At 37.9% G+C, this 25961-nt stretch overlaps 1 protein-coding gene across 2 annotated transcripts in view; it reads left to right on the forward strand.

Moving 5' to 3' along the window:
• The window catches only part of VPS41 (VPS41 subunit of HOPS complex), an 809562-nt gene that overhangs the window by 564963 nt on the left and 218638 nt on the right, over window positions 1–25961 (forward strand). For both annotated transcript variants that reach the window (XM_053714423.1, XM_053714424.1), the window contains exons 12-13: window positions 5124–5253; window positions 23721–23836. In XM_053714423.1, coding sequence (XP_053570398.1) covers window positions 5124–5253; window positions 23721–23836 — 246 coding nt within the window. The remainder of the gene's footprint in view (window positions 1–5123; window positions 5254–23720; window positions 23837–25961) is intronic.

Consider the following 25961-nt stretch of genomic DNA (forward strand, 5'->3'; position numbering starts at 1 on the left):
GCTCTTGTCAGTATATTTATTAGCAAAATAAGTCCCTCTGGACCCCACAGAGGAAAAATTAGCTGACCTCTTAAATGAGCTAGGTAATACTTTAGTTAAAACTAAATTTAACAGCATTTGATGGTAAACTGAAAAAATAAACACAGTTGTTTACTATTCAGTTATTAATAATAATAATAATAATAATACATGTTTTTGATTCTGAATAAGATTTCAGGTTCTTATGAACAGCATCCAACATTTGAAATCTAAGCTAGTAGTTTTATCAGCTCGTTTTCAGTTTGGCTCAAACTATTTAAGAATGAATAATATTGATATGATTACATTTTATATAGGTCAAAACAGAAAACAAAATAGACTGTCCGCAAAAGGACATCATAGAAAGCATTCATTTCTGCCTTGATTATTAAAAATGCACCAGACAGAATACCCAAGGTGTTTTATGCATTATGTTCATTAAAGGGACAGTCTACACCAGAATTTTTATTGTTTTAAAAGATAGATAATCCCTTTATTACCCATTTCCCAGTTTTGCATAACCAACACAGTTATAATAATATACTTTTAACCTCTGTGATTATCTTGTATCTAAGCCTCTGCAAAATGCCCCTTTATTTCAGTTCTTTTGACAGACTTGCAGTTTAGCCAATCAGTGCCTGCTCCCAGATAACTTCACGTGCACAAGCACAGTGTTATCTAAATTAAATGCATGAACTAACACCCTCTAGTGGTGAAAAACTGTTAAAATGCATTCTGAAAAGAGGTGGCCTTCAAGGTCTAAGAAATTAGCATATGAACCTCCTAGGTTAAGCTTTCAACTAAGAATACCAAGCGAACAAAGCAAAATTGGTGATAAAAGTAAATTGAAAAATTGTTTAAAATGACCTGCTCTATCTGAATCATAAAAGTTTATTTTGGCCTAGACTGTCCCTTTAACTAAGATTGTTCTGTACTGGCTACATTACAAGTGGAGGACAAAAATATTAGCGCTAACATCACTCATGTTAAATTAATAGCTCTCTTATTCTTGCCGGCCGGGCTAAACATTCTTTGGTAATTCTGTTTTACCACTGACCTGTAATACCAAATATATTTAATAAAATTCATGGTGACTGTGCGTTAAAGTGAAAGTAAACCCTAACGTTGTACAAACGCTAGGGTTTACTATTGAAACAAATAAAGGGCACTTTCATTCATGAAGTATAAGATACTTCATGTAGAAAGCTCCTTTAATTGATTCAATCAGTCTGTGTTTTTAGCTGCTACAGCAGCGTACGGCTAAAAAATATTTTGGCTAAGAGGTGACGTTTTCACCTTTTAGCCAATAGCAGTGCGGTAAATCCGTCTCCCATGGGCGCCAAGCCGGATTTACCGCACGGCTATTGGCTAAGAGGTGAAAACATCACCTCTTAGCCAAAATTTTTTTTAGCCGTGTGCTGCCGTAGCAGCTAAAAACGGCGACCGATTGAATCAAATAAAGGAGCTTTCTACGTGAAGTATCTGATACTTCATGAATGAAAGTGCCCTTTATTTGTTTCAATAGTAAATCCTAGCGTTTGTACAACGTTAGGGTTTACTTTCACTTTAAGCAAAAGATCATTCTAAGTATATGGGAGAATTGTAACCATCTTATTTAAGACAGGTAGACACTTCAGTTGTTCATTTTTTTAGGTTCAGCTTGGGGAAAGCTGCTTCTTTTTATAGCACTGCTTATTTTACAGCTGGATGGATTGCTAATAGTTCATTTGAATCTCCATAACCCCATTAATGTGAATAGTAATGTTCTTACCACGCATCTGATTAGCTCAGTCTCCTTAAAGAAGTGTATTTATCTATACAAAAAAGCTTGCCACTTCTGCAGGACGTACCTCACTCCTTGCTTCTCTAACATTCAACACAGTACACAAAGTCCTCTTATGTGTACTCTCCTTACGGTTGGGAAATGGGGTAAGGATTACGCAGGTTCTTGCACTCTCTTTCTGGATCATGAGAACTCGTGCTAGGTGCCATTTTGATCTTGTGAAAATTACGTTTCTGCTCTCTACAGTGGTTTAATGTAATTACTAAAAAATTCTACACTTCTGCTTTTCGTCTTCCTTGCTTAAAGGGACACTGAACCCAATTTTTTTCTTTCGTGATTCAGATTGAGCATGACATTTTAAGCAACTAATTTACTCCTATTATCAAATTTTCTTTATTCTCTTGGTATCTTTATTTGAAATGCAAGAATGTAAGTTTAGATGCCGGCCCATTTTTGGTGAACAACCTGGGTTACCCTTGGTGATTAGTGGATAAATTAATCCACCAATAAAAAAGTGATGTCCAGAGTACTGAACCAACAGAAAAGCTTAGATGTCTTCTTTTTCAAATAAAGATAGCAAGAGAACGAAGAAAAATTTATAATAGGAGTAAATTAGAAAGTTGCTTAAAATTGCATGCTCTGTCTGAATCACGAAAGAAAAAAATTGGGTTCAGTGTCCCTTTAAAGGGACATGAAACCCAAACATTTTCTTTTATGATTCAGACAAAGCATATCAATTTACTTCTATTATCAAAATTGCTTCTTTCCCATTGTATTTTTGGTTGAAGATATACCTAGGTAGGTGTCTGGAGCACTACATGGCAGGAAATAGTTCTGCCCTCTAGTGTTATTGCATATGAATAACATTCTTGCCGTATAGTGCTCCAGACACATGTGCATGCTCCTGAGTTTACGGCCCTGCTTTTCGAAAAAGATACCAAGAGGGCAAAGAAAATTTGATCATTGAGGTATCTTTTTAAAAGTGCATACTCTATCTGAATCATGAAAGAACAATTTGGGGTTTCATGTACCCTTTAATTATTATTTTTCCAGCTCTATTTTCTAGTGAACTCAACACTTCACTCATTTATTACAGCTTCAGAATGTGTTATTCCTTGCAACCCAAAGGAACATGTAAGTCAACATTAAAGTGAAGGTAAACTTTGGTGAATGAATTCCCTGTTTTTTTAAATACTGTTAAAAACAGGGGCACTTTCATTCATCAAAGCAGCCGTTTTGTTAAAAAAATTACCTTTTTTTTTTTCTCACTGCTACAGCAGCTTCCCCCACCTAGAGATCCTCTATTCACACGTCAGCAATGACTAATCCTGCTTCCTTCAATCACAGCTTTCCCCCCAGGGTAGTCATTGCCTGAGGCCATGCCGTGATTGGAGGAAGCAGGATTAGTCATTGCTGACGTGTGAATAGAGGATCTCTAGGTGGGGGAAGCTGCTGTAGCAGTGAAAAGCAAAAAAATGTATTTTTTTTAACAAAAGGGCTGCTTTGTAAACTTTGATGAATGAAAGTGCCCCTGTTTTTAATAGTATTTTAAAAAAATGGGCTTTCATTTCTCCAAAGTTTACCTTCACTTTAATGCAGGTATGGTGTGCAATTTAAAAAGCAAACTTTCTAATTTACTTTTGTTATCCAATTTACCTTGTTCTTTGGTATAATTTGTTGACACTTAGCTCTGTTCCTTGAGAGCTTCTGAGATCCTTCTGAGAGTTTCATGCACGTGTCTTGCGCACAACAGGGCAGCAGTGTTTGTGACCATGTTATATACATTGGCCACGTTATCATTTTCTTTGTTTCCAAAAATGTAAGCCTGCTTTGTCCTGTACGTCAAGGCTTTCTACAACCTTTTCAAATCACCCTATCTTGCTTTTAACCAGGTTATGGTGGTTTTGTGCACAATAAATAATCAATAATCTTCTAACAATAGTTACGTCATACAGTTTTTCGCCATCATTTTTTCGTAATCTTTCTAAGCACCAATAGGATCTGTTAAGTAGCTTAGATGGTGATAGCTCTAAAATATTTTCCCACCAAACTGAGTTCACCTAATGTTCTGGGATATTAGTCAGTGGGATGGATCCAAGTTGAAGAGATACCTAGGTAGATTTCTGGAGCACTATATGGTAGGAAATAGTGCTGCCATCTAGTGCTCTTACAAATGGATAACATTCTTGCAAAACTGCTGCCATATAGTGTTCCAGACACGTGCACGCTCCTGAGCTTATGTCTTTGCTTCTCAACAAAATATGCCAAGAGAACTAAAAGAAAATTGATAATAGAAGTAAATTGGACAGTTGTTTAAAATTGTATACTCTATCTGAATCATGAAAGAAAAATGTTAGATTTCCTGGGTTTGATGTCCCTTCAATTAAAGTCCTTTAAACCTATCATTTAGCAACCACAGAGTGATATATCCCACATTACAGTAACAGATAGGTCAAAATAAAAATCTGCATGGGCACATTTCAGTTTGCATTATACTTCTATTAGCAAAAATGTTTCTAGTAAAAGTTATTACAGTTTTTCAGGGGCATACGCACATATGCTCTGAGGGCTGTACACAGTATTCAAACACAATGCTTAGAGAGATGGCAGTGGCTTGTATTACGTCTGTGAATACTTTTATTTGTCTCATAAAAGCCACTGCTGACTCTCTGGGCAGACGTGGTGTTTGAATACTGGTGTATGGTCCTCTCAGCATATGTGTGTATGCCGCTAAAAAGCAGAAATAACTTTTACTAGAAGCATTTTTGCTAATGGAAATATATTTCAAATTTTTTTTGTAATAAAAATGCATCCATGCACATTTCAATTTTGACCTGTCTATCTATCCCCGATGTTTTATTTTTGTATTTAAAAAGTACTAGAAAGCATTGCAATATGTATTATTCATCTATTTAAATTGATTTTACCTTTAATTTTTTTACACTATATTTGTGCAGTGTCTTTTACTTCCTGTCAGAGCTCTACAAGGTACATCTCAAGTGTAAAGTGAGATGTAATTGGAAACAAGTAAAAAGCTTATCTCAGATTTGTTCTTCAGTGAGTTTTTTTTGTCTGTCAATTTTATGAGGGGAACATTCCTTATAAAATGATTATCTAAAAGTAAACAATGAAAATGAGAGACCATATTACTAGAACTTGTATGTGCACATTGCATTGGTAACTGTCCTCTGTTTCATGTTGTATAGATGAAGCAGTCTCCTTTTTTCCAATGGTTTTGTTTTTATCACAATTCTATTCAAAATGTTTAGATTTTTTTAAAGTTACCTCAAACAATTTCATATTTTCTTTTCTTTAACACTAGAAAAAAGAGTTTTGTGCTAGACCTCGTCTTGATATTATTCAGCCTCTTCCTGACTCAAGTGAAGAGGTCTCGTCAGATGCCATAACTGTCCGAGGCTTCCAGGAAAATGAATGCCGTGACTATCGCTTAGGTAAGAAATTGGAATTGGACATTTTTACAAACCCAAGTGTAATGAATCATACAAGTTTTAATTCCATAACAATTCCTCGTATGGAACATTTGAAAGAATTCTGTTTGATAAAAGTTTCCCTTTTTTTCAGGATTTGTACTTCTTATTTACTTGATGAACATAGAAAAGCACTGATGCACTGTACATATTTAAAATCCCATTATTTTTCAAGAAGGGCTATTTTGCATAGTTTTCAGATATACCGTATTTCAATCTCTGAGTAAACCCCCCATTTTAGTGATGGTTTCCTGTTATCTTTTTACAAATATAAATCATCGAATACTTTGCCATGAGAACCTGAGGACTATCACTAGTGGTATTCCAGTCCATAAAAAAACACTTTCTCCAACATAGGTGTGTCCGGTCCACGGCGTCATCCTTACTTGTGGGATATTCTCTTCCCCAACAGGAAATGGCAAAGAGCCCAGCAAAGCTGGTCACATGATCCCTCCTAGGCTCCGCCTACCCCAGTCATTCTCTTTGCCGTTGTACAGGCAACATCTCCACGGAGATGGCTTAGAGTTTTTTAGTGTTTAACTGTAGTTTTTTATTATTCAATCAAGAGTTTGTTATTTTGAAATAGTGCTGGTATGTACTATTTACTCAGAAACAGAAAAGAGATGAAGATTTCTGTTTGTATGAGGAAAATGATTTTAGCAACCGTAACTAAAATCCATGGCTGTTCCACACAGGACTGTTGAGAGCAATTAACTTCAGTTGGGGGAACAGTGTGCAGTCTCTTGCTGCTTGAGGTATGACACATTCTAACAAGACGATGTAATGCTGGAAGCTGTCATTTTCCCTATGGGATCCGGTAAGCCATGTTTATTACGATCGTAAATAAGGGCTTCACAAGGGCTTATTAAGACTGTAGACTTTTCTGGGCTAAATCGATTCATTATTAACACATATTTAGCCTTGAGGAATCATTTTATCTGGGTATTTTGATATAATAATATCGGCAGGCACTGTATTAGACACCTTATTTCTTAGGGGCTTTCCCAAAGCATATGCAGAGCCTCATTTTCGCGCCGGTGTGGCGCACTTGTTTTTGAGAGGCATGGCATGCAGTCGCATGTGAGAGGAGCTCTGATACTTAGAAAAGACTTTCTGAAGGCGTCATTTGGTATCGTATTCCCCTTTGGGTTTGGTTGGGTCTCAGCAAAGCAGATACCAGGGACTGTAAAGGGGTTAAAGTTTTAAAACGGCTCCGGTTCCGTTATTTTAAGGGTTAAAGCTTCCAAATTTGGTGTGCAATACTTTTAAGGCTTTATGACACTGTGGTGAAAATTTGGTGAATTTTGAACAATTCCTTCATGTTTTTTCGCAATTGCAGTAATAAAGTGTGTTCAGTTTAAAATTTAAAGTGACAGTAACGGTTTTATTTTAAAACGTTTTTTGTACTTTCTTATCAAGTTTATGCCTGTTTAACATGTCTGAACTACCAGATAGACTGTGTTCTGAATGTGGGGAAGCCAGAATTCCTATTCATTTAAATAAATGTGATTTATGTGATAATGACAATGATGCCCAAGATGATTCCTCAAGTGAGGGGAGTAAGCATGGTACTGCATCATTCCCTCCTTCGTCTACACGAGTCTTGCCCACTCAGGAGGCCCCTAGTACATCTAGCGCGCCAATACTCCTTACTATGCAACAATTAACGGCTGTAATGGATAATTCTGTCAAAAACATTTTAGCCAAAATGAACCCTTGTCAGCGTAAGCGTGGCTGCTCTGTTTTAGTTACTGAAGAGCATGACGACGCTGATATTAATATCTCTGAAGGGCCCCTAACCCAATCTGAGGGGGCCAGGGAGGTTTTGTCTGAGGGAGAAATTACTGATTCAGGGAACATTTCTCAACAGGCTGAACCTGATGTGATTGCATTTAAATTTAAGTTGGAACATCTCCGCATTTTGCTTAAGGAGGTATTATCCACTCTGGATGATTGTGAAAAGTTGGTCATCCCAGAGAAACTATGTAAAATGGACAAGTTCCTAGAGGTGCCGGGGCTCCCAGAAGCTTTTTCCTATACCCAAGCGGGTGGCGGACATTGTTAATAAAGAATGGGAAAGGCCCGGTATTCCTTTCGTCCCTCCCCCCATATTTAAAAAATTGTTTCCTATGGTCGACCCCAGAAAGGACTTATGGCAGACAGTCCCCAAGGTCGAGGGAGCGGTTTCTACTTTAAACAAACGCACCACTATACCCATAGAGGATAGTTGTGCTTTCAAAGATCCTATGGATAAAAAATTAGAAGGTTTGCTTAAAAAGATGTTTGTTCAGCAGGGTTACCTTCTACAACCAATTTCATGCATTGTCCCTGTCACTACAGCCGCATGTTTCTGGTTTGATGATCTGATAAAGGCGCTCGATAGTGATTCTCCTCCTTATGAGGAGATTATGGACAGAATCAATGCTCTCAAATTGGCTAATTCTTTCACCCTAGACGCCACTTTGCAATTGGCTAGGTTAGCGGCTAAGAATTCTGGGTTTGCTATTGTGGCGCGCAGAGCGCTTTGGTTGAAATCTTGGTCGGCTGATGCGTCTTCCAAGAACAAGCTCCTAAACATTCCTTTCAAGGGGAAAACGCTGTTTGGCCCTGACTTGAAAGAGATTATCTCTGATATCACTGGGGGTAAGGGCCACGCCCTTCCTCAGGATCGGCCTTTCAAGGCAAAAAATAGACCTAATTTTCGTCCCTTTCGTAAAAACGGACCAGCCCAAAGTGCTACGTCCTCTAAGCAAGAGGGTAATACTTCTCAAGCCAAGCCAGCTTGGAGACCAATGCAAGGCTGGAACAAGGGAAAGCAGGCCAAGAAACCTGCCACTGCTACCAAGACAGCATGAAATATTGGCCCCCGATCCGGGACCGGATCTGGTGGGGGGCAGACTCTCTCTCTTCGCTCAGGCTTGGGCAAGAGATGTTCTGGATCCTTGGGCGCTAGAAATAGTCTCCCAGGGTTATCTTCTGGAATTCAAGGGACTTCCCCCAAGGGGGAGGTTCCACAGGTCTCAGTTGTCTTCAGACCACATAAAAAGACAGGCGTTCTTACATTGTGTAGAAGACCTGTTAAAAACGGGAGTGATTCATCCTGTTCCATTAAGAGAACAAGGGATGGGGTTCTACTCCAATCTGTTCATAGTTCCCAAAAAAGAGGGAACGTTCAGACCAATCTTAGATCTCAAGATCTTAAACAAGTTTCTCAAGGTTCCATCGTTCAAGATGGAAACCATTCGAACTATTCTTCCTTCCATCCAGGAAGGTCAATTCATGACCACGGTGGATTTAAAGGATGCGTATCTACATATTCCTATCCACAAGGAACATCATCGGTTCCTAAGGTTTGCATTCCTGGACAAACATTACCAGTTCGTGGCGCTTCCTTTCGGATTAGCCACTGCTCCAAGGATTTTCACAAAGGTACTAGGGTCCCTTCTAGCGGTGCTAAGACCAAGGGGCATTGCAGTAGTACCTTACCTGGACGACATTCTGATTCAAGCGTCGTCCCTTCCTCAAGCAAAGGCTCACACGGACATCGTCCTGGCCTTTCTCAGATCTCACGGCTGGAAAGTGAACGTGGAAAAGAGTTCTCTATCCCCGTCAACAAGGGTTCCCTTCTTGGGAACAATTATAGACTCCTTAGAAATGAGGATTTTTCTAACAGAGGCCAGAAAAACAAAACTTCTAGACTCTTGTCGGATACTTCATTCCGTTCCTCTTCCTTCCATAGCTCAGTGCATGGAAGTGATCGGGTTGATGGTAGCGGCAATGGACATAGTTCCTTTTGCGCGCATTCATCTAAGACCATTACAACTGTGCATGCTCAGTCAGTGGAATGGGGACTATACAGACTTGTCTCCAAAGATACAAGTAAATCAGAGGACCAGAGACTCACTCCGTTGGTGGCTGTCCCTGGACAACCTGTCACAAGGGATGACATTCCGCAGACCAGAGTGGGTCATTGTCACGACCGACGCCAGTCTGATGGGCTGGGGCGCGGTCTGGGGATCCCTGAAAGCTCAGGGTCTTTGGTCTCGGGAAGAATCTCTTCTACCGATAAATATTCTGGAACTGAGAGCGATATTCAATGCTCTCAAGGCTTGGCCTCAGCTAGTGAGGACCAAGTTCATACGGTTTCAATCAGACAACATGACGACTGTTGCGTACATCAACCATCAGGGGGGAACAAGGAGTTCCCTAGCGATGGAAGAAGTGACCAAAATCATTCTATGGGCGGAGTCTCACTCCTGCCACCTGTCTGCTATCCACATCCCAGGAGTGGAAAATTGGGAAGCGGATTTTCTGAGTCGTCAGACATTGCATCCGGGGGAGTGGGAACTCCATCCGGAAATCTTTGCCCAAGTCACTCAGCTGTGGGGCATTCCAGACATGGATCTAATGGCCTCTCGTCAGAACTTCAAAGTTCCCTGCTACGGGTCCAGATCCAGGGATCCCAAGGCGGCTCTAGTGGATGCACTAGTAGCACCTTGGACCTTCAAACTAGCTTATGTGTTCCCGCCGTTTCCTCTCATCCCCAGGCTGGTAGCCAGGATCAATCAGGAGAGGGCGTCGGTGATCTTGATAGCTCCTGCGTGGCCACGCAGGACTTGGTATGCAGATCTGGTGAATATGTCATCGGCTCCACCTTGGAAGCTACCTTTGAGACGAGACCTTCTTGTTCAGGGTCCGTTCGAACATCCGAATCTGGTTTCACTCCAGCTGACTGCTTGGAGATTGAACGCTTGATTTTATCGAAGCGAGGATTCTCAGATTCTGTTATCGATACTCTTGTTCAGGCCAGAAAGCCTGTAACTCGAAATATTTACCACAAGATTTGGAAAAAATATATCTGTTGGTGTGAATCTAAAGGATTCCCTTGGGACAAGGTTAAGATTCCTAGGATTCTATCCTTCCTTCAAGAAGGATTGGAAAAAGGATTATCTGCAAGTTCCCTGAAGGGACAGATTTCCGCCTTGTCGGTGTTACTTCACAAAAAGCTGGCAGCTGTGCCAGATGTTCAAGCCTTTGTTCAGGCTCTGGTTAGAATCAAGCCTGTTTACAAACCTTTGACTCCTCCTTGGAGTCTCAATTTAGTTCTTTCAGTTCTTCAGGGGGTTCCGTTTGAACCCTTGCATTCCGTTGATATTAAATTATTATCTTGGAAAGTTTTGTTTTTGGTTGCAATTTCTTCTGCTAGAAGAGTTTCAGAATTATCTGCTCTGCAGTGTTCTCCTCCTTATCTGGTGTTCCATGCAGATAAGGTGGTTTTGCGTACTAAACCTGGTTTTCTTCCGAAAGTTGTTTCTAACAAAAACATTAACCAGGAGATTATCGTACCTTCTCTGTGTCCGAAACCAGTTTCAAAGAAGGAACGTTTGTTGCACAATTTGGATGTTGTTCGCGCTCTAAAATTCTATTTAGATGCTACAAAGGATTTTAGACAAACATCTTCCTTGTTTGTTGTTTATTCCGGTAAAAGGAGAGGTCAAAAAGCAACTTCTACCTCTCTCTCTTTTTGGATTAAAAGCATCATCAGATTGGCTTACGAGACTGCCGGACGGCAGCCTCCCGAAAGAATCACAGCTCATTCCACTAGGGCTGTGGCTTCCACATGGGCCTTCAAGAACGAGGCTTCTGTTGATCAGATATGTAGGGCAGCGACTTGGTCTTCACTGCACACTTTTACCAAATTTTACAAGTTTGATACTTTTGCTTCTTCTGAGGCTATTTTTGGGAGAAAGGTTTTGCAAGCCGTGGTGCCTTCCATTTAGGTGACCTGATTTGCTCCCTCCCTTCATCCGTGTCCTAAAGCTTTGGTATTGGTTCCCACAAGTAAGGATGACGCCGTGGACCGGACACACCTATGTTGGAGAAAACAGAATTTATGTTTACCTGATAAATTACTTTCTCCAACGGTGTGTCCGGTCCACGGCCCGCCCTGGTTTTTTTAATCAGGTCTGATATTTTATTTTCTTTAACTACAGTCACCACGGTACCATATGGTTTCTCCTATGCAAATATTCCTCCTTAACGTCGGTCGAATGACTGGGGTAGGCGGAGCCTAGGAGGGATCATGTGACCAGCTTTGCTGGGCTCTTTGCCATTTCCTGTTGGGGAAGAGAATATCCCACAAGTAAGGATGACGCCGTGGACCGGACACACCGTTGGAGAAAGTAATTTATCAGGTAAACATAAATTCTGTTTTTCATGTGATTTTTAGCTTTATCTGATTAGATTGAATTTGATGTATCTAAATTAAACGGCTTGCCCACTTGCAAAGTATTTCTTGGTTGGTTGCTTGCTTAAAAAGTTTATCTTTTTGCATATACGTATACTACATTTTAATAAGCACGATTGCTTTCCTAGTTTAATACAAAGTTAAAAATATTGATGAATTCTCACTTCTAAACTATGAATTATAGGCACAAATAAAATATATAATCATCAGAATCCCTGTTTTTGTTTATCTAATCCAAGTGTAGGAAATTAAAATAAGAGATTAAGATGTTTTGGGGACGATTTACCAAGCGGTCAACAGGCCCCAATGCTTCTAATTCCGCGCAAGCCTTCAGGCTCCCCAGAATCAGGAATTAAGAAGCAGCGGTCTTAAGACCACTGCTCCTTAACTCGTCCACCTGCTCTGAGTCTGCGGACATCAATCTGTCCAATCGTGTACAATCAGGTTGATTGACGCCCCCTGCTAGCGACCGATTGGCTGCGAATCTGCAGGGGGCGGCATTGCACAAGCAGTTCACCAGAACTGCTTGTGCAATGTTAAATGCTGACTGCATATGCTGTCGGCATTCAGCAATGTCTGGCGGGCATGATACGCTACAGCAGATCGTGTCCGCCAGACATTGATAAATCAGCCCCTTTGTCTTTATCACATTCACACACTGTGCTTCTAATGCATTAAAAAGAAGTATAAAATAAGTCAAAAACAGCAGGGCTGGGTATAAAGTTTTCATGCAGAAAAATCTAAATTAGAATGTAGCCCTTTGTCATCAGTTTGTATATTAAGCTTGATCTGAAAATTAAATAAAACGCACATTAAAGGAACATGAAACCCAAAAGGTTTCTTTCATGAATCAGGTAGAGAACACAGTTTGTAAACAACTTTCCAGTTTGCTTTTAATTTGCTTTGTTCTTTTGGTATAATTTGTTGAAAAGCACACCTAGGTAGTCTCAAGAGCTAGGAGCTAGCTTCTGATTGGTGGCTGCACAAATATGACACTTATAGTTGGCTTGCTGATGTTTTCATCTAGCTCACACTAGTGCATTGCTGCTCCTTTAATACAGGATACCTAGAGAATGGAGCAAAATTGAGAGTAGAAGTAAATTGTTTAAAATTGTATGCTCTATTGGAATAAGGAAAGAAAAAGATTTTAGTTTCATGTCGCTTTAAGAATAAACCGTATCACATAGCACCAATTCCATATTTATGAGCAGCTACTTACCACTGAAACCTCTTGATCTGGGTCAATCTTTCAGTCTCTTCCCAATACACACAATCAGTGACCTTTTATACGTAAACTGAAATACAGGAATCTTAATAAAGCTTCATAAACTATGAATTTGTTTTTGTTTGTTTTTTTAGTTTATAGCCAAGAACATACATACAAAACCTCTCCATACCTCACCTCACCACACAGGGTGGGAAAGATCAATCATAATATTGTAACAAAATGTTATACCCAGTGTTAAAGTGTTGGTAAACAGGCTTTGTTGAATGTGAACATGAAATCGTTCTAGCGAAAATTGGATATGGGCACCTTTACTTTATAGCAAGATCCATAGCTAGATGGGTTAAAAACAGTTTATTGTGTATTACATTTCCTCCCACCATTGCTGTCCCACTTAGAAAACAGTGACGTATTCACCGCTCATCCAATGGTTTTGTTCAAGCTGTACGACAAGAATCAGATCTGCTGGTAAAGTACCAACTGGGTTTTGTGCACGCCTTTTACAAAGTAATTTTTTCTGCTGTTCCTGTCAGGCCAGAACAGTACATTACAGAATAAGTTATCACAGTCCCTATGGGAAATAAGCACTACTCTAGCACTGTTGGTATCATACAACACATATACCTGAAAAGATACATGAGGGAACACCTGGTTGTGCTGAAAGGGATATTAATATCAAATCACCCATGAAAAGTTTGATAAAGCTAATTAAAGGAAATAGAGCATTCATTATTTATTTGCCTTTTTTTCCTGTAATTTACCTCTGCAAATTCTGTTTTTTATTTGTCTTCTCATAGAAGCTTGAGTGCATTTTGTATAATTAAAAGGGCATAGAAATCTATGTAATTGCTGTGAAGGCTTTAAAGAACGTTACGTTCTTAACAAAAATTGGGCAGTCACCTTTTTTACCATTTCAGTAATTAGCTTTAAAACAATTAAAGGGATAGAAAGGCTAAAAATGGAATGTGCATGGGTGCATTTCAATTTGAAATAGAAGCATTTTTACAAAACTGGTGCATGGGCCCACACAGCATATTGATCTTTCTATCCCTTTAAAATATTATTTCCTCTAGCACTTTCCAGGGCCCAAATTCCCTTTTATTTTTATTTATTTATGTGCATGCCAATCCAGACCCAATCCAGAAGTAATTGATAAAGTGCTCCTTTAAAGGGATAGTAAACACCAAAAATGTTATTGTTTAAAAAGATAGATGCTATCTTTATTTTCCATTCCCCAATTTTGAACAACCAACGCTGTTTTTGAAATATACTTTATACCTCTGTAATTAAGAAGACAAGAGAGGCGCCAAACATAAAACAATATCGTCTGAACCATGGGCCAATAGCCCCCCCCTGTGTGCAGGATATACTCACAAAGGCTGCGGCACACGTACTGTGCCTGTTGAAGCGGATCGGGACTGTTCAGAGTCGCCCGACGGACACACAAAGAAGCCAGTACACGTGACCCCTGTAACCAGTCGCAGGCCAATTCACCTGTCAAGTCCGGATCAACGGTCACTCGCTGGAAATAGGTGGTTGCGGTCTCAACCAGGAGAGACACCGGTGTTAGATGTAGATTGCACCAGGGCAATAAGTGACAGGTAGCAAGGTGACTCAAATAAAAAGGTTTTATTTAAGATAAAAACAATCACAGCAACGCGTTTCTCAGCAAAATTGCCGTTTCATCAGGCTGTATTACTGACTGCATGATTACACCTTTTATACCTTGCTACACCTGTCTAAAAGGGGCGGATCTGACATGGGATCTTTGTCTGGCTAATCTTTAACTGTTTCTTAACTGTTCATTTTGATATACAATAGTAGACATTTAAAATTTTTTTAAAAAAACCTTACATTTCTTAACTCTAATTAAAGACATATTCAAATCAATGAATACTTATACAATGTAATAGCATAATATTAACAATACAATAATAAAATAGAATAAAATAAAAACCTTGAACTATTTATAAATCTATTCACCATCACACTAAAGTCAATTGACGTTCAGTTAATATTCACACTAATTGTGATATCATAGATATTCTAATGGATATGTGATATAATAATATTTAGGATGGTTACATGTAAATTATGATATGGATTACCTAGTCAATCTTATAGGTATAAATCAAAAATGATGTGTTAAAATATGCAATGATATCATGTGTAAAGGGGTCGGTAACATGCCTTTGGCACTATATGGCCCTATTGGTAAAGTCCTACAGAAAATAAAAATATAAATAAATTAGTCCTTTCTGAATTGGATGTATTTTGATAAGAGGGGGGAAGTCACCTGGGATACTATAGTTACCAAACTACATATATCACTAGACATATTGGAATACAGATGGAGACCCACTGGACACAAACCCTACTCAAAAGGCTGCCAAATCTATATTGAGATTCAAGCCGTTTGGATGTAGAGTTCTAAGGGTATGTATCCAGTAGGTCTCCCTCTGTCTAAGCCTAGACAGTCGGTTATATAAATGTGAAACTGGAATATGTTCAATGGGACATATACTAAAGCAATTAATATTGCCATTATGGTGTAAGTTGCAATGTCTAGGAACACTATGGTTTTTATAATTCTTTTTCATGTTTCTCACATGTTCGGACCATCTAATACTGAGGCGCCTGCAGGTTCTACCTACGTACTGTACCCCACATACACAGGACAGTAGATATATTACATATCTCGATGCACATGTAATGTGCCCAATTATCGAATAGTGTTTCTTGGTGATGTTTGATTTGAATGTAGTTTGTTGTTGTGTGATCTCGACACAAAGTTTGCATCTCCTGTCTTTGCATCTAAAGGCACCTACTGGTATATTACCCACTCGTTGGCGACTATTAAGAATTTTGTGCTTAACGATCTTACTGGGAGCTAGAAGAGATTTTAAGCTTGGTGCTTTTTTGTATACTATTCTTGGTTTATTACCCACCAGATTGCCTAATATAGGGTCTTTTTTAATTATACCCCAATGTTTATTGATAATTTGACGTATTTTCTTATGATTACAATTGTATTCTGTGATAAATGGAGTAAAATTTTCCATTAGTTGTGATTTCTCTTTGTTATATGTTATAAAATAATTATCTCTATTGTCTTTTTTCGCTCTTTCGTAACCATTCTCTATGATCTGCAATGGGTAATGTTTCTCCTTAAAACGTTCTTTCAATATCAAGCTTTGTGTCTCGTAATCACTCATAGAACTACAATTACGGCGAACTCTTTTGAATTGGCCATAAGGCACATTTCTCTTCCAAGGGAAATAGTGATGGCTATTGAAATCTAGATAGCTATTGCAGTCTACCATTTTAAAATGTGTAATACTAGTGATCCTGGAGTTCTCAAATTTAAGTTCTAAATCCAAAAACACTATAGTTTCATGATGTATCACGCTGGTAAACATTAGTCCCTTATTGTTGGAATTAAGATGATTAACAAATGTATTAGCTGATGACAAATCTCCCCTCCAAATAAAAATCAGGTCATCGATGTACCGCCCATAGAACACCAGGCTCGCCCCAAACGAGCCATTGTAGATGTATTCATGTTCAAAGGAACCCATGAACAGGTTCGCATAGCTTGGGGCGAACCTGGTGCCCATGGCGGTACCCTTGACCTGAAGATAGAATTCATCCTGAAATATGAAGTAATTGTGCTTTAAAATAAAAGATATAAGCTGTAACAAAAAATCACATTGTGGATTAGGTAAATAAATGTCTTTTTGTAAATATTCTGATATGGCAGACAACCCTAATGAATGTGATATATTGGAATATAACGATTGAACGTCACAAGTGATCCAAAGAAGATCCGGAGTGACTGTAATCTTACTCAACTTGGCAATTAAATCACTAGAATCTCGGATATATGACTCAAGGCCCAACACATGTTTTTGCAGGAAAAAATCAACGTATGAGGAGACTTTATCTGTAAGACTACCTATGCCCGCAATAATAGGTCTCCCTGGGGGACAGGTTAAATTCTTATGCAATTTGGGCAGATGGTAGTAAAACGCTAAATTTGGTTCCTTAGGTAACAAAAAATCTCGCTCTTTCTTAAGTATAATGTTTTCACTAAATGCATAATTGACTAATCCTTTTAAAATATTGGTATATTGTGCTGTTGGGTCAAAGTTAAGTTTTATGTAATATGTAGTGTCATGTAGAATTTTCCGTGCCTCTATTAAATAGTCGGTTAGGTTTTGTAGGACAATCCCCCCTCCCTTATCTGCCTGCCTTAGTACAATCGTTTTATCATTTTTTATACCTCTGTAATTACCTTGTATCTAAACGTCTGCTGACTGCCTCCTTATCTCAGATCTTTTGACAGACTTGCATTTCAGGCGATTAGTGCTGACTCTTAAATAACTTCACGTGCGTGAGCACAGTGTCATCTATATGAAACACATGAACTAACGCCCTCTAGCTATAAAAACTGTTAAATGTATTCAGATGAGAGGCAGCCTTCAAGGGCTTAGAAATTAGCATATGAGCCTACCTAGGTTTAGCTTTCAACAAAGAATACCAAGAGAAAAAAAGCAAATTTGATGATAAAAATAAATTAGAAAATTGTTTAAAATGACATGCCCTATCTGAATCATGAAAGTTTAATTTGGACTTTACTACCCCTTTAAAGTGTTGTGGAATGTAGTGGAAACAACAAAGCCATCTGCACTTTCACGTAAAACCCTGTACATGTTTCTTAGGGAACTCTCTTTAAAGGGCAGTTTATCTGCTGTAGGGATATGCTGCATTTTGCCCTACCCTGCTGAAAGGGGATATCAGTGTGGGAGGAAAAAGGCTAGCAAGTTTTATAAAATCCTAACAATTTTGATTAAACACATTTATAATTTTTATAATTTCATTTAAAATATTTATGTTGTGTGTCTTTTTGTTATTCATATATAGAATATTTAATTTAAAACATTTTTTTTTTTTTTTGCATGCACATTTTTTGCAATATTGTAAATAAATTCTGATACATAAATTTAATGTAAGCTTAGGAGCCGGGCCATTTTCTTTCATGTAATTGTCAAGAGTCCATGAGCTAGCGAGGGCGCAAAATTCCAAACTATATTGCGTCATTTTTGGCGCCAGACTTTTTTGGCGCAAAGTTACGTTCGATGACGCAAATTTGTCATTTCCGGCGTCTTTGTCGACGCCGAGTACTTTCACAAGGTTGCGTCTTCAATGACACGAGTGTGTCATTTCCGGATGTTGTTAGCGCCAACATTTTTTCTCTGTTTGTGCGTCATTCTTGACGCCAAATATTTTCATAATTTAAACCCCATTTCCTATATGTCTCTTGCCTTTTTCCTCTATCAGAGGGCTATACTGTTGCATTTTTTTTCCATTCCTGAAACTGCCATATAAGGAAATTGATAATTTTGCTTTTATGTTGTTTTTTCTCTTACATTTTGCAAGATGTCTCAATCTGTTCCTGTCTCAGAAAACACTGTTGGAATCCTGCTGACTGAGATCAGTTCTACCAAAGCTAAGTACAATTATTGTAATGTTATGGAGATTATATCTCCAGCTGTTGTTTGTAATAAGTTATCATGATAAACTTTTACATGCAGAGAATATGTCCATCGGTAATAATGCATTGCCTGTTGCTATTCTTTTAACATCTATGTACAAGATATACCTGTGAATTTATAAGAATATTTTTCTTATTCTATTCAGAAGGCTTTGTCTGCCATCCCGCCTTCTAATAAATATAAAGGTCTTTTTAAACTTCTCATAAAGTTGATGAAATTTCAAATGATCGACAACTATAATTCAATTCTGAATTATCCTTCTCTGATGAGGATCTATCTGATTCAGAAGATCCTTCCTCAGATATTGACACTAACAAATCTACTTATTTATTTAAAATGGAGTACATTCGTTCATTGTTGAAGAAGTGTTGATTATATTGGATATTAAGGAGACTAGTCCTCTTGATTTTAAAACTAGTAAACATTTAAATTCTGTTTATAACCTCCTGTGGTTATTTCAGAGGTTTTTCCAGTTCCTGATGCTATTTCTGATATGATTTCTAAGGAATGGAATAGGTCTGGTAGTACTTCTTTTATTCCTTCTTTAAGGTTTTAAAAATTGTATCCTTTGCCAACAGTTAGATTGGAGTTTTGGGAAAAATCCCCAAAGTTGATGGGGCTATCTCTACTCTTGCTAAACGTACTACTATTCCTATGGAAGATAGTATTTATTTTAAAAGATCCTTTAGATAGGAAACTTGTATCTTATCTAAGGAAAGTTAATTTATTTTCAGGTCTTTTTCTTAGACCTGCAATTTCTTTGACTGATGTTGCAGCTGCTTCAACTTTTTGGTTGGGAACTTTGGCGCAACAAGTATCGGATCATGATTTGTCTAACATTGTTAACTTGATTCAACATGCTAATAATTTCATTTGTGATGCCATTTTTTTATATTATCAAAATTGATGTTAAATCTATGTCTTTAGCTATTTTAGCTAGAAGAGCTTTTGTGGCTTAAATCTTGGAATGCTGATATGATTTCTAAGTCTAGATTTCTATTCCTTTCCTTCCAAGGTAATAAATTATTTGGTTCACAGTTGGATTCAATACTTTCAACTGTTACTGTGGGGAAGGGAGTTTTTTTTGCCTCAAGATTAGGTTCTAATGGTAAATCTAAGGCTTCTAACCGTTTTCGTTCTTAATAAGGAACAGAAACCTAACTCTTCCCCAAGGAATATGTTTCCAATTGGAAGCCTTCCTCAAATTGGAATAAATTCAAGCCATTTAAGAGATCAAAGCCATGCCCCAAGTCCGCATGAAGCTGCGGCCCTTACTCCAGCTCAGCTGGTAGGGGGCAGATTAAGATTTTTCTAAGTTGTTTGGATCAATTCGGTCCAAATCCTTAGATTCAGAATATTGTCTCTCAGGGGTACAAAATAGGATTCAGAGTAAGACTGCCTGTGAGAAGTTTTTTTCTCTCATGTATTCCAGCAAACCCAGTAAAGGCTCAGGCTTTCCTGAAGTGTGTTTCAGACTTGGAGTTATCTGGGGTAATCATGCCAGTTCCGTTTTAGGAATGGGGTCTGGGGTTTTATTCAAATCTATTCTTTGTCTCAAAGAAGAAAATTCAGACCAGTTTTGGATCTAAAAATTTTGAATCGACATGTAAGAGTACCAATTTTCAGAATGGTGATTATAAGGTCTATTCTGCCTTTTGTTCAGCAAGGACATTATATGCCCACAATAGACTTACAGGATGCATATCTTCATATTCTGTTTCATCCAGATTACTTTCAGTTTCTGAGATTCTCTTTTTTAGACAAGCATTACCAATTTGTTACTCTTCCTATTTGGCCTAGCGACAGCTCTAGGAATCTTTTTAAAGGTTCTCAGTGTTTCCTTATTTGGACGATATCTTGGTACTTGCTCAGTCTTTACGTTCTGCTGAATCTCATACAAATCAACTACTGTTGTTTCTTCAAAGACATGGTTGGAGGATCAATTTACCCAAAAGTTCCTTGATTCCTCAGACAAGGGTCACCTTTTTAGTTTTCCAGATAGATTGTGTCCATGTCTCTGTCTCTAACAGACAAGAGACAATTAATATTGGTTTCAGCTTGTCGGAACTTTCAGTCTCTATTATTTCCTTCAGTAGCTATGTGCATGGAAATTTTAGGTCTCATGACTGCAGCATCGGACGCGATTCCCTTTGCTCGTTTTCATATGAGACCTCTCCAGCCTTGTATGCTGAATCAATAGTGCAGGGATTATACTAGGATATCAAAATTAATATCCTTAAATCCCAATGTTCGACTATCTCTGACTTGGTGGTTAGATCACCATCGTATAGTTCTAGGGGCCTCTTTGGTTCGTCCAACCTGGACTGTGATCACAACAGATGCAAGTCTTTTCAGATTGGGGAGCTGTTTGGAGATCTCTGACAGCACAAGGGGTTTCGAAATCTCAAGAGGCGAGATTGCCAATAAATATTTGGAACTCCGTGCAATTTTCAGGGCTCTTCGGCTTGGCTTTTGTTGAAGAGAAAACCATTCAATTGCTTTCAGACAGACAATATCACAGCTGTGGCATATGTCAATCATCAGGGTGGGACTCACAGTCACCTAGCTATGAAAGAAGTATCTGTAATACTTTTTTGGGCGGAATACAGCTCTTGTCTAATTTCTGTGGTTCATATCCCAGGTGTAGACAATTGGGAAGCGGATTATTTCAGCCATCAGACTTTACATCCGGGGGAGTGGTCTCTCCATTCAGATGTTTTTTCTCAGATTGTTCAGATGTGGGGTCTTTCAGAAATAGATCTGATGGCTTCTCATCTAAACAAGAGACTTCCCAGGTACCTGTCCAGGTCCAGGGATCTTAAGGTGGAAGCAGTGGATGCGTTCACACTTTCTTGGTGCTACCAACCTGCTTATATTTTCCCGCCTCTAGTTCTTCTTCCAAGAGTGATATCCAAAATCATCATGGAACAGTCGTTTGTATTGCTGGTAGTTCCAGCATGGCCCCACAGGTTTTGTTATGCGGATCTTGTTCGGACCTCTTCCATTAAGGTCGAATTTTCTGTCTCAAGGTCCGTTTTTCCATCAGGATTTCAAATCATTCAATTTGAAGGTATGGAAATTAAACGCTTAGTGCTTAGTCATAGAGGTTTCTCTGACTCAGTGATTCATACTATGTTACAGGCTTGTAAATCTGTTTTTAGAAAGATTTATTTTCGAATTTGGAAGACTTATTTTCATGGTGTTCTTCTCATAAGTTCACTTGGCATTCTTTCAGAATTCCTAGAATTTTACAGTTTCTTCAGGATGGTTTTGATTAAGGTTTTGTCTGCAAGTTCCTTGAAGGGACAAATCTCTGCTCTTTCTGTCTCATTTCACAGAAAGATTGATAAGCTTCCTGATATTCACTGTTTTGTACAGACTTTGTTTTGTATCAAGCCTGTCATTAAATCAATCTATCCTCCTTGTAGTCTTATTTTAGTTTTGAAGGCTTTACAGGCTCCTCCATTTAAGCCTATGCTCTCTTTAAACTTTTAAATACTTTCTTGGAAAGTGTTGTTCCTTTTCCTTCTGCTAGAAGAGTTTCTGAATTATCTGCTCTCTCTTGTGAATCTCCTTTTCTGATTTTTCATCAGGATAAGGCAGTTTTGCGGACTTCATTTAAATTCTTACCTAAGGTTGTGAATTCTAACAACATTAATAGAGGAATTGTTGTCCCTTCCTTGTGTCCTAATCCTAAGAATTCTTTGGAGAAATCCTTACATTCTTTGGATGTAGTAAGAGCTTTGAAGATTTCAGGAACACTTCTAGTCTATTTGTTTTCTTTTCTGGCTCTAGGAAATGTCAGAAGGCTTCTGCCATTTCCTTGACTTCGTGGTTAAAGCTTTTGATTCATTCAGCTTATTTGGAGTCGGGTCAAGCCCCGCCTCAGAGAATTACAACTCATTCTACTTGATTAGTCTCCACTTTGTGGGCTTTTAAGAATGAAGCTTCAGTTGTTCAGATTTGCAAAGTAGTAACCTGTTCTTCTTTGCATACATTTACTAAATTCTACCGTTTTGATGTATTCGCTTCTTCAGGAGCAGTTTTTGGTAGAAAAGTTTTTCAGGCAGCTGATTCAGTTTGTTTCTTCTGCTTATGTTTTAAGTTTTTTCTTTTCATTTAATGAGAATTAACTTAGATTTTGGGTTGTGGATTATTTTTTTCAGCGAAAAAATGGCTGTTTTTATTTTTATCTTTCCCTCTCTAGTGACTCTTGCGTGGAGTTCCACATCTTGGGTATTGCTATCCCATACGTCACTAGCTCATGAACTCTTGCCAATTACATGAAAGAAAACATAATTTATGTAAGAACTTACCTGATAAATTCATTTCTTTCATATTGGCAAGAGTCCATGAGGCCCACCCTTTTTGTGGTGGTTATGATTTTTTGTATAAAGCACAATTATTTCCAAATTCCTTTGTTGATGCTTTTTACTCCTTTCTTTATCACCCCACTTCTTGGCTATTCGTTAAACTGAATTGTGGGTGTGGTGAGGGGTGTATTTATAGGCATTTTGAGATTTGGGAAACTTTGCCCCTCCTGGTAGGATTGTATATCCCATATGTCACTAGCTCATGGACTCTTGTCAATATGAAAGAAATGAATTTATCAGGTAAGTTCTTACATAAATTATGTTTTTTGGTTCAGAACCCTGGGTAGCGCTTGCTGGTTAATGGCTACATTTAGCCACCAATCGGCAAGCGCTGCCCAAGTTCTGAACCAAAAATAAGCCGGCTCCTAAGCTTACATTCCAGCTATTCAAATAAATATACTAAGAGAACAAAGAAAATTTGATAATGGGAGTAAATTAGGAAGTGGCTTAAAATTGCTTTATCTATCTGAACCATGAAAGAAAAAAATTGGACTTCATGTCCCTTTAAGACTATTGACCCTGCAGCACTGTGTGTTTAACCCATGGAATGGGGTTAAACACACAGTAGAAATACAGCTCGGGAGTCACAGTAAACTGCTTGTCCTGAACTGAACTCGCCGCTGATCCATTCAGCGGCACTAGTTGCACGACTCAGCAGTGTTTTCTGCTCAGGACCAGCAGTGCACGGTGAGTCATGAGCGGTATTTCTACTGTGTGTTTAACCCCAATTGAGGGGTTAAACACACAATACTGCAGGGTAGTCTTAAAATGACTTAATCTAATTAGAGCTTGCTATTTTTAGACTATAATGGCCCTTAAATTAATATTTTGCTGCAGGTGGTTTCAATGTTTCAGAATAAAGGGACGTATTGATGTATAGGTTCTCTAGTTGCAAAGATTCAGATGAACATTTTGTGTCTCCATAAAGATATTAGTGCCAACAATTTTTTATCATTTGTATAGCTGTAGTAACTTGTATATACGGTGAAGTACAGGTTAAACCCCAAACATTTCTTGTTTTTTTCCTACAGAATATGCTGAAGGCGAATCACTCTTCTATATTATCAGTCCCAGGGACGTTGTTGTGGCTAAAGAGAGAGATCAGGATGACCACATTGACTGGCTTTTAGGAAGAATGAAATATGAGGTATTTTTTATATTTTTAAATATCTTGACCTTTCGTCTGAGTTTCTGGCCTTTATATTATGAATGTTGCCGCTAAATATAATTTGGCTAAAGAAGTCCCGGACTGATCTTTATTATTTCAGGGGGGGGGGGGGGGGGTTATGTAAAAAGTAACAATCTATCCAGTAAGGCCAAAAAAAACTCTTAAAGGTGTCAAACAATACATTGTTTTAGACAACTTCCATGAATGGAAATCAGTAATGTAGATAGTACAACATAGATCAGACATCCTCAAACTTGGCCCTACAGAGGTTTTGAAACTACATTTCCCATGATGCTTAGCCAGCTGATATGCTGGCGGAGCATCATGGGAAATGTAGTTCCAAAACCTCTGGAGGGCCAAGTTTGAGGATGTCTGACATAGATAGTTAAAGGGACATGAAACCCAAAAAAAATATTTCATGATTCAGATAGAGAATACGATTTTAAACAACTTTCCAAATTACTTCTATTATTTAATTTGCTTCCTTCTCTTGTTATCGTTTGCTGAAAGGTTTATCTAGGTAAGTTCATGTGCTGCAGAGAACCTAGGTTCTAGCTCTTGATTGGTGGCTGTATATATATATTGAATGTGATTGGCTTACCCATGTGTTCAGTTAGAAACTAGTAGTGCATTGCTGCTCCTTCAACAAATGATACAGATTAGATAATAGAAGTAAATTAGAAAGTTGTTTAAAATTGTATTCTCTGTCTGAATCATGAAAGAAAAAATTTGGGTTTCATGCCCCTTTAAATATGACCTACACTGCAATCCCTTTATCTTTATTTTATTTATTTATTTATTTGTTTGCTATGGTCATTCCTTTTTTAGGAAAGGTATCTGCTCTTTTTGTCACAGCAGTAGATCCTATATTTTTGTGCGTTTTCAGCCACTAAAAAATATCATAGGTTTAACATCCCTGCAAGGCCTACTTGCTTTAGTTTGGGGACATTGTAACAAGAGCTGTCGCCCTCAGACATAGTTTATCCTCATTATTGTCATTCCCTGGCAATTCAGACTGGACAATATTTTTTCACTGACAGTCACATTAATAAGAGTGATTCATAAATCAAAAAGAACCAGTGAACATCAACTTTGATCTACAAGTTAGGGTTAAATCCAAGATATCCAAATCAGACTCATTACCCTCAAACTTTTATTTTGAATGTTATAGTTGTTGTTTTGTTTTATATAATGTTAGTAACCTTTATTTAATTGTTACATTTAATAAATTCAATTACATTAAATGTCTGTTATTAAAAACTGGATCATTTCAGACCCTAATATCCAATAGGCACCAGGAAATGTTTATATAATGGAGAATATGGCTATTTCAGAGTATTTATAACATAGAGAATAGGGCTATGTCAGAGCATTTATATAATGGAGAATAGGGCTATGTCAGAGTATTTATATAATAGAGAATAGGATATGTCAGAGCATTTATATAATGGAGAATAGGGCTATTTCAGAGTATTTATATAATAGAGAATAGGGCTATGTCAGAGTATGTATATAATGGAGAATAGGGCTATTTCAGAGTATTTATATAATAGAGAATAGGGCTATGTCAGAGTATGTATATAATGGAGAATAGGGCTATGTCAGAGTATTTATATAATAGAGAATAGGGCTATGTCAGAGTATTTATATAATAGAGAATAGGGCTATGTCAGAGTATTTATATAATGGAGAATAGAGCTATTTCAGAGTATTTATATAATAGAGAATAGGGCTATGTCAGAGTATTTATATAATAGAGAATAGGATATGTCAGAGCATTTATATAATGGAGAATAGGGCTATTTCAGAGTATTTATATAATAGAGAATAGGGCTGTCAGAGTATTTATATAATGGAGAATAGGGCTATGTCAGAGCATTTATATAATGGAGAATAAGGTTATTTCAGAGCATGTATATAATAGAGAATAGGGCTATGTCAGAGTATTTATATAATGGAGAATAGGGCTATGTCAGAGTATTTATATAATAGAGAATAGGGCTATGTCAGAGCATTTATATAATGGAGAATAGGGCTATGTCAGAGTATTTATATAATGGAGAATAGGTCTATGTCAGGGTATTTATATAATGGAGAATAGGGC

The sequence above is a fragment of the Bombina bombina genome, chromosome 5, assembly GCF_027579735.1.
Source record: "Bombina bombina isolate aBomBom1 chromosome 5, aBomBom1.pri, whole genome shotgun sequence".
In the NCBI taxonomy this organism is placed as follows: Eukaryota; Metazoa; Chordata; class Amphibia; order Anura; family Bombinatoridae; genus Bombina; species Bombina bombina.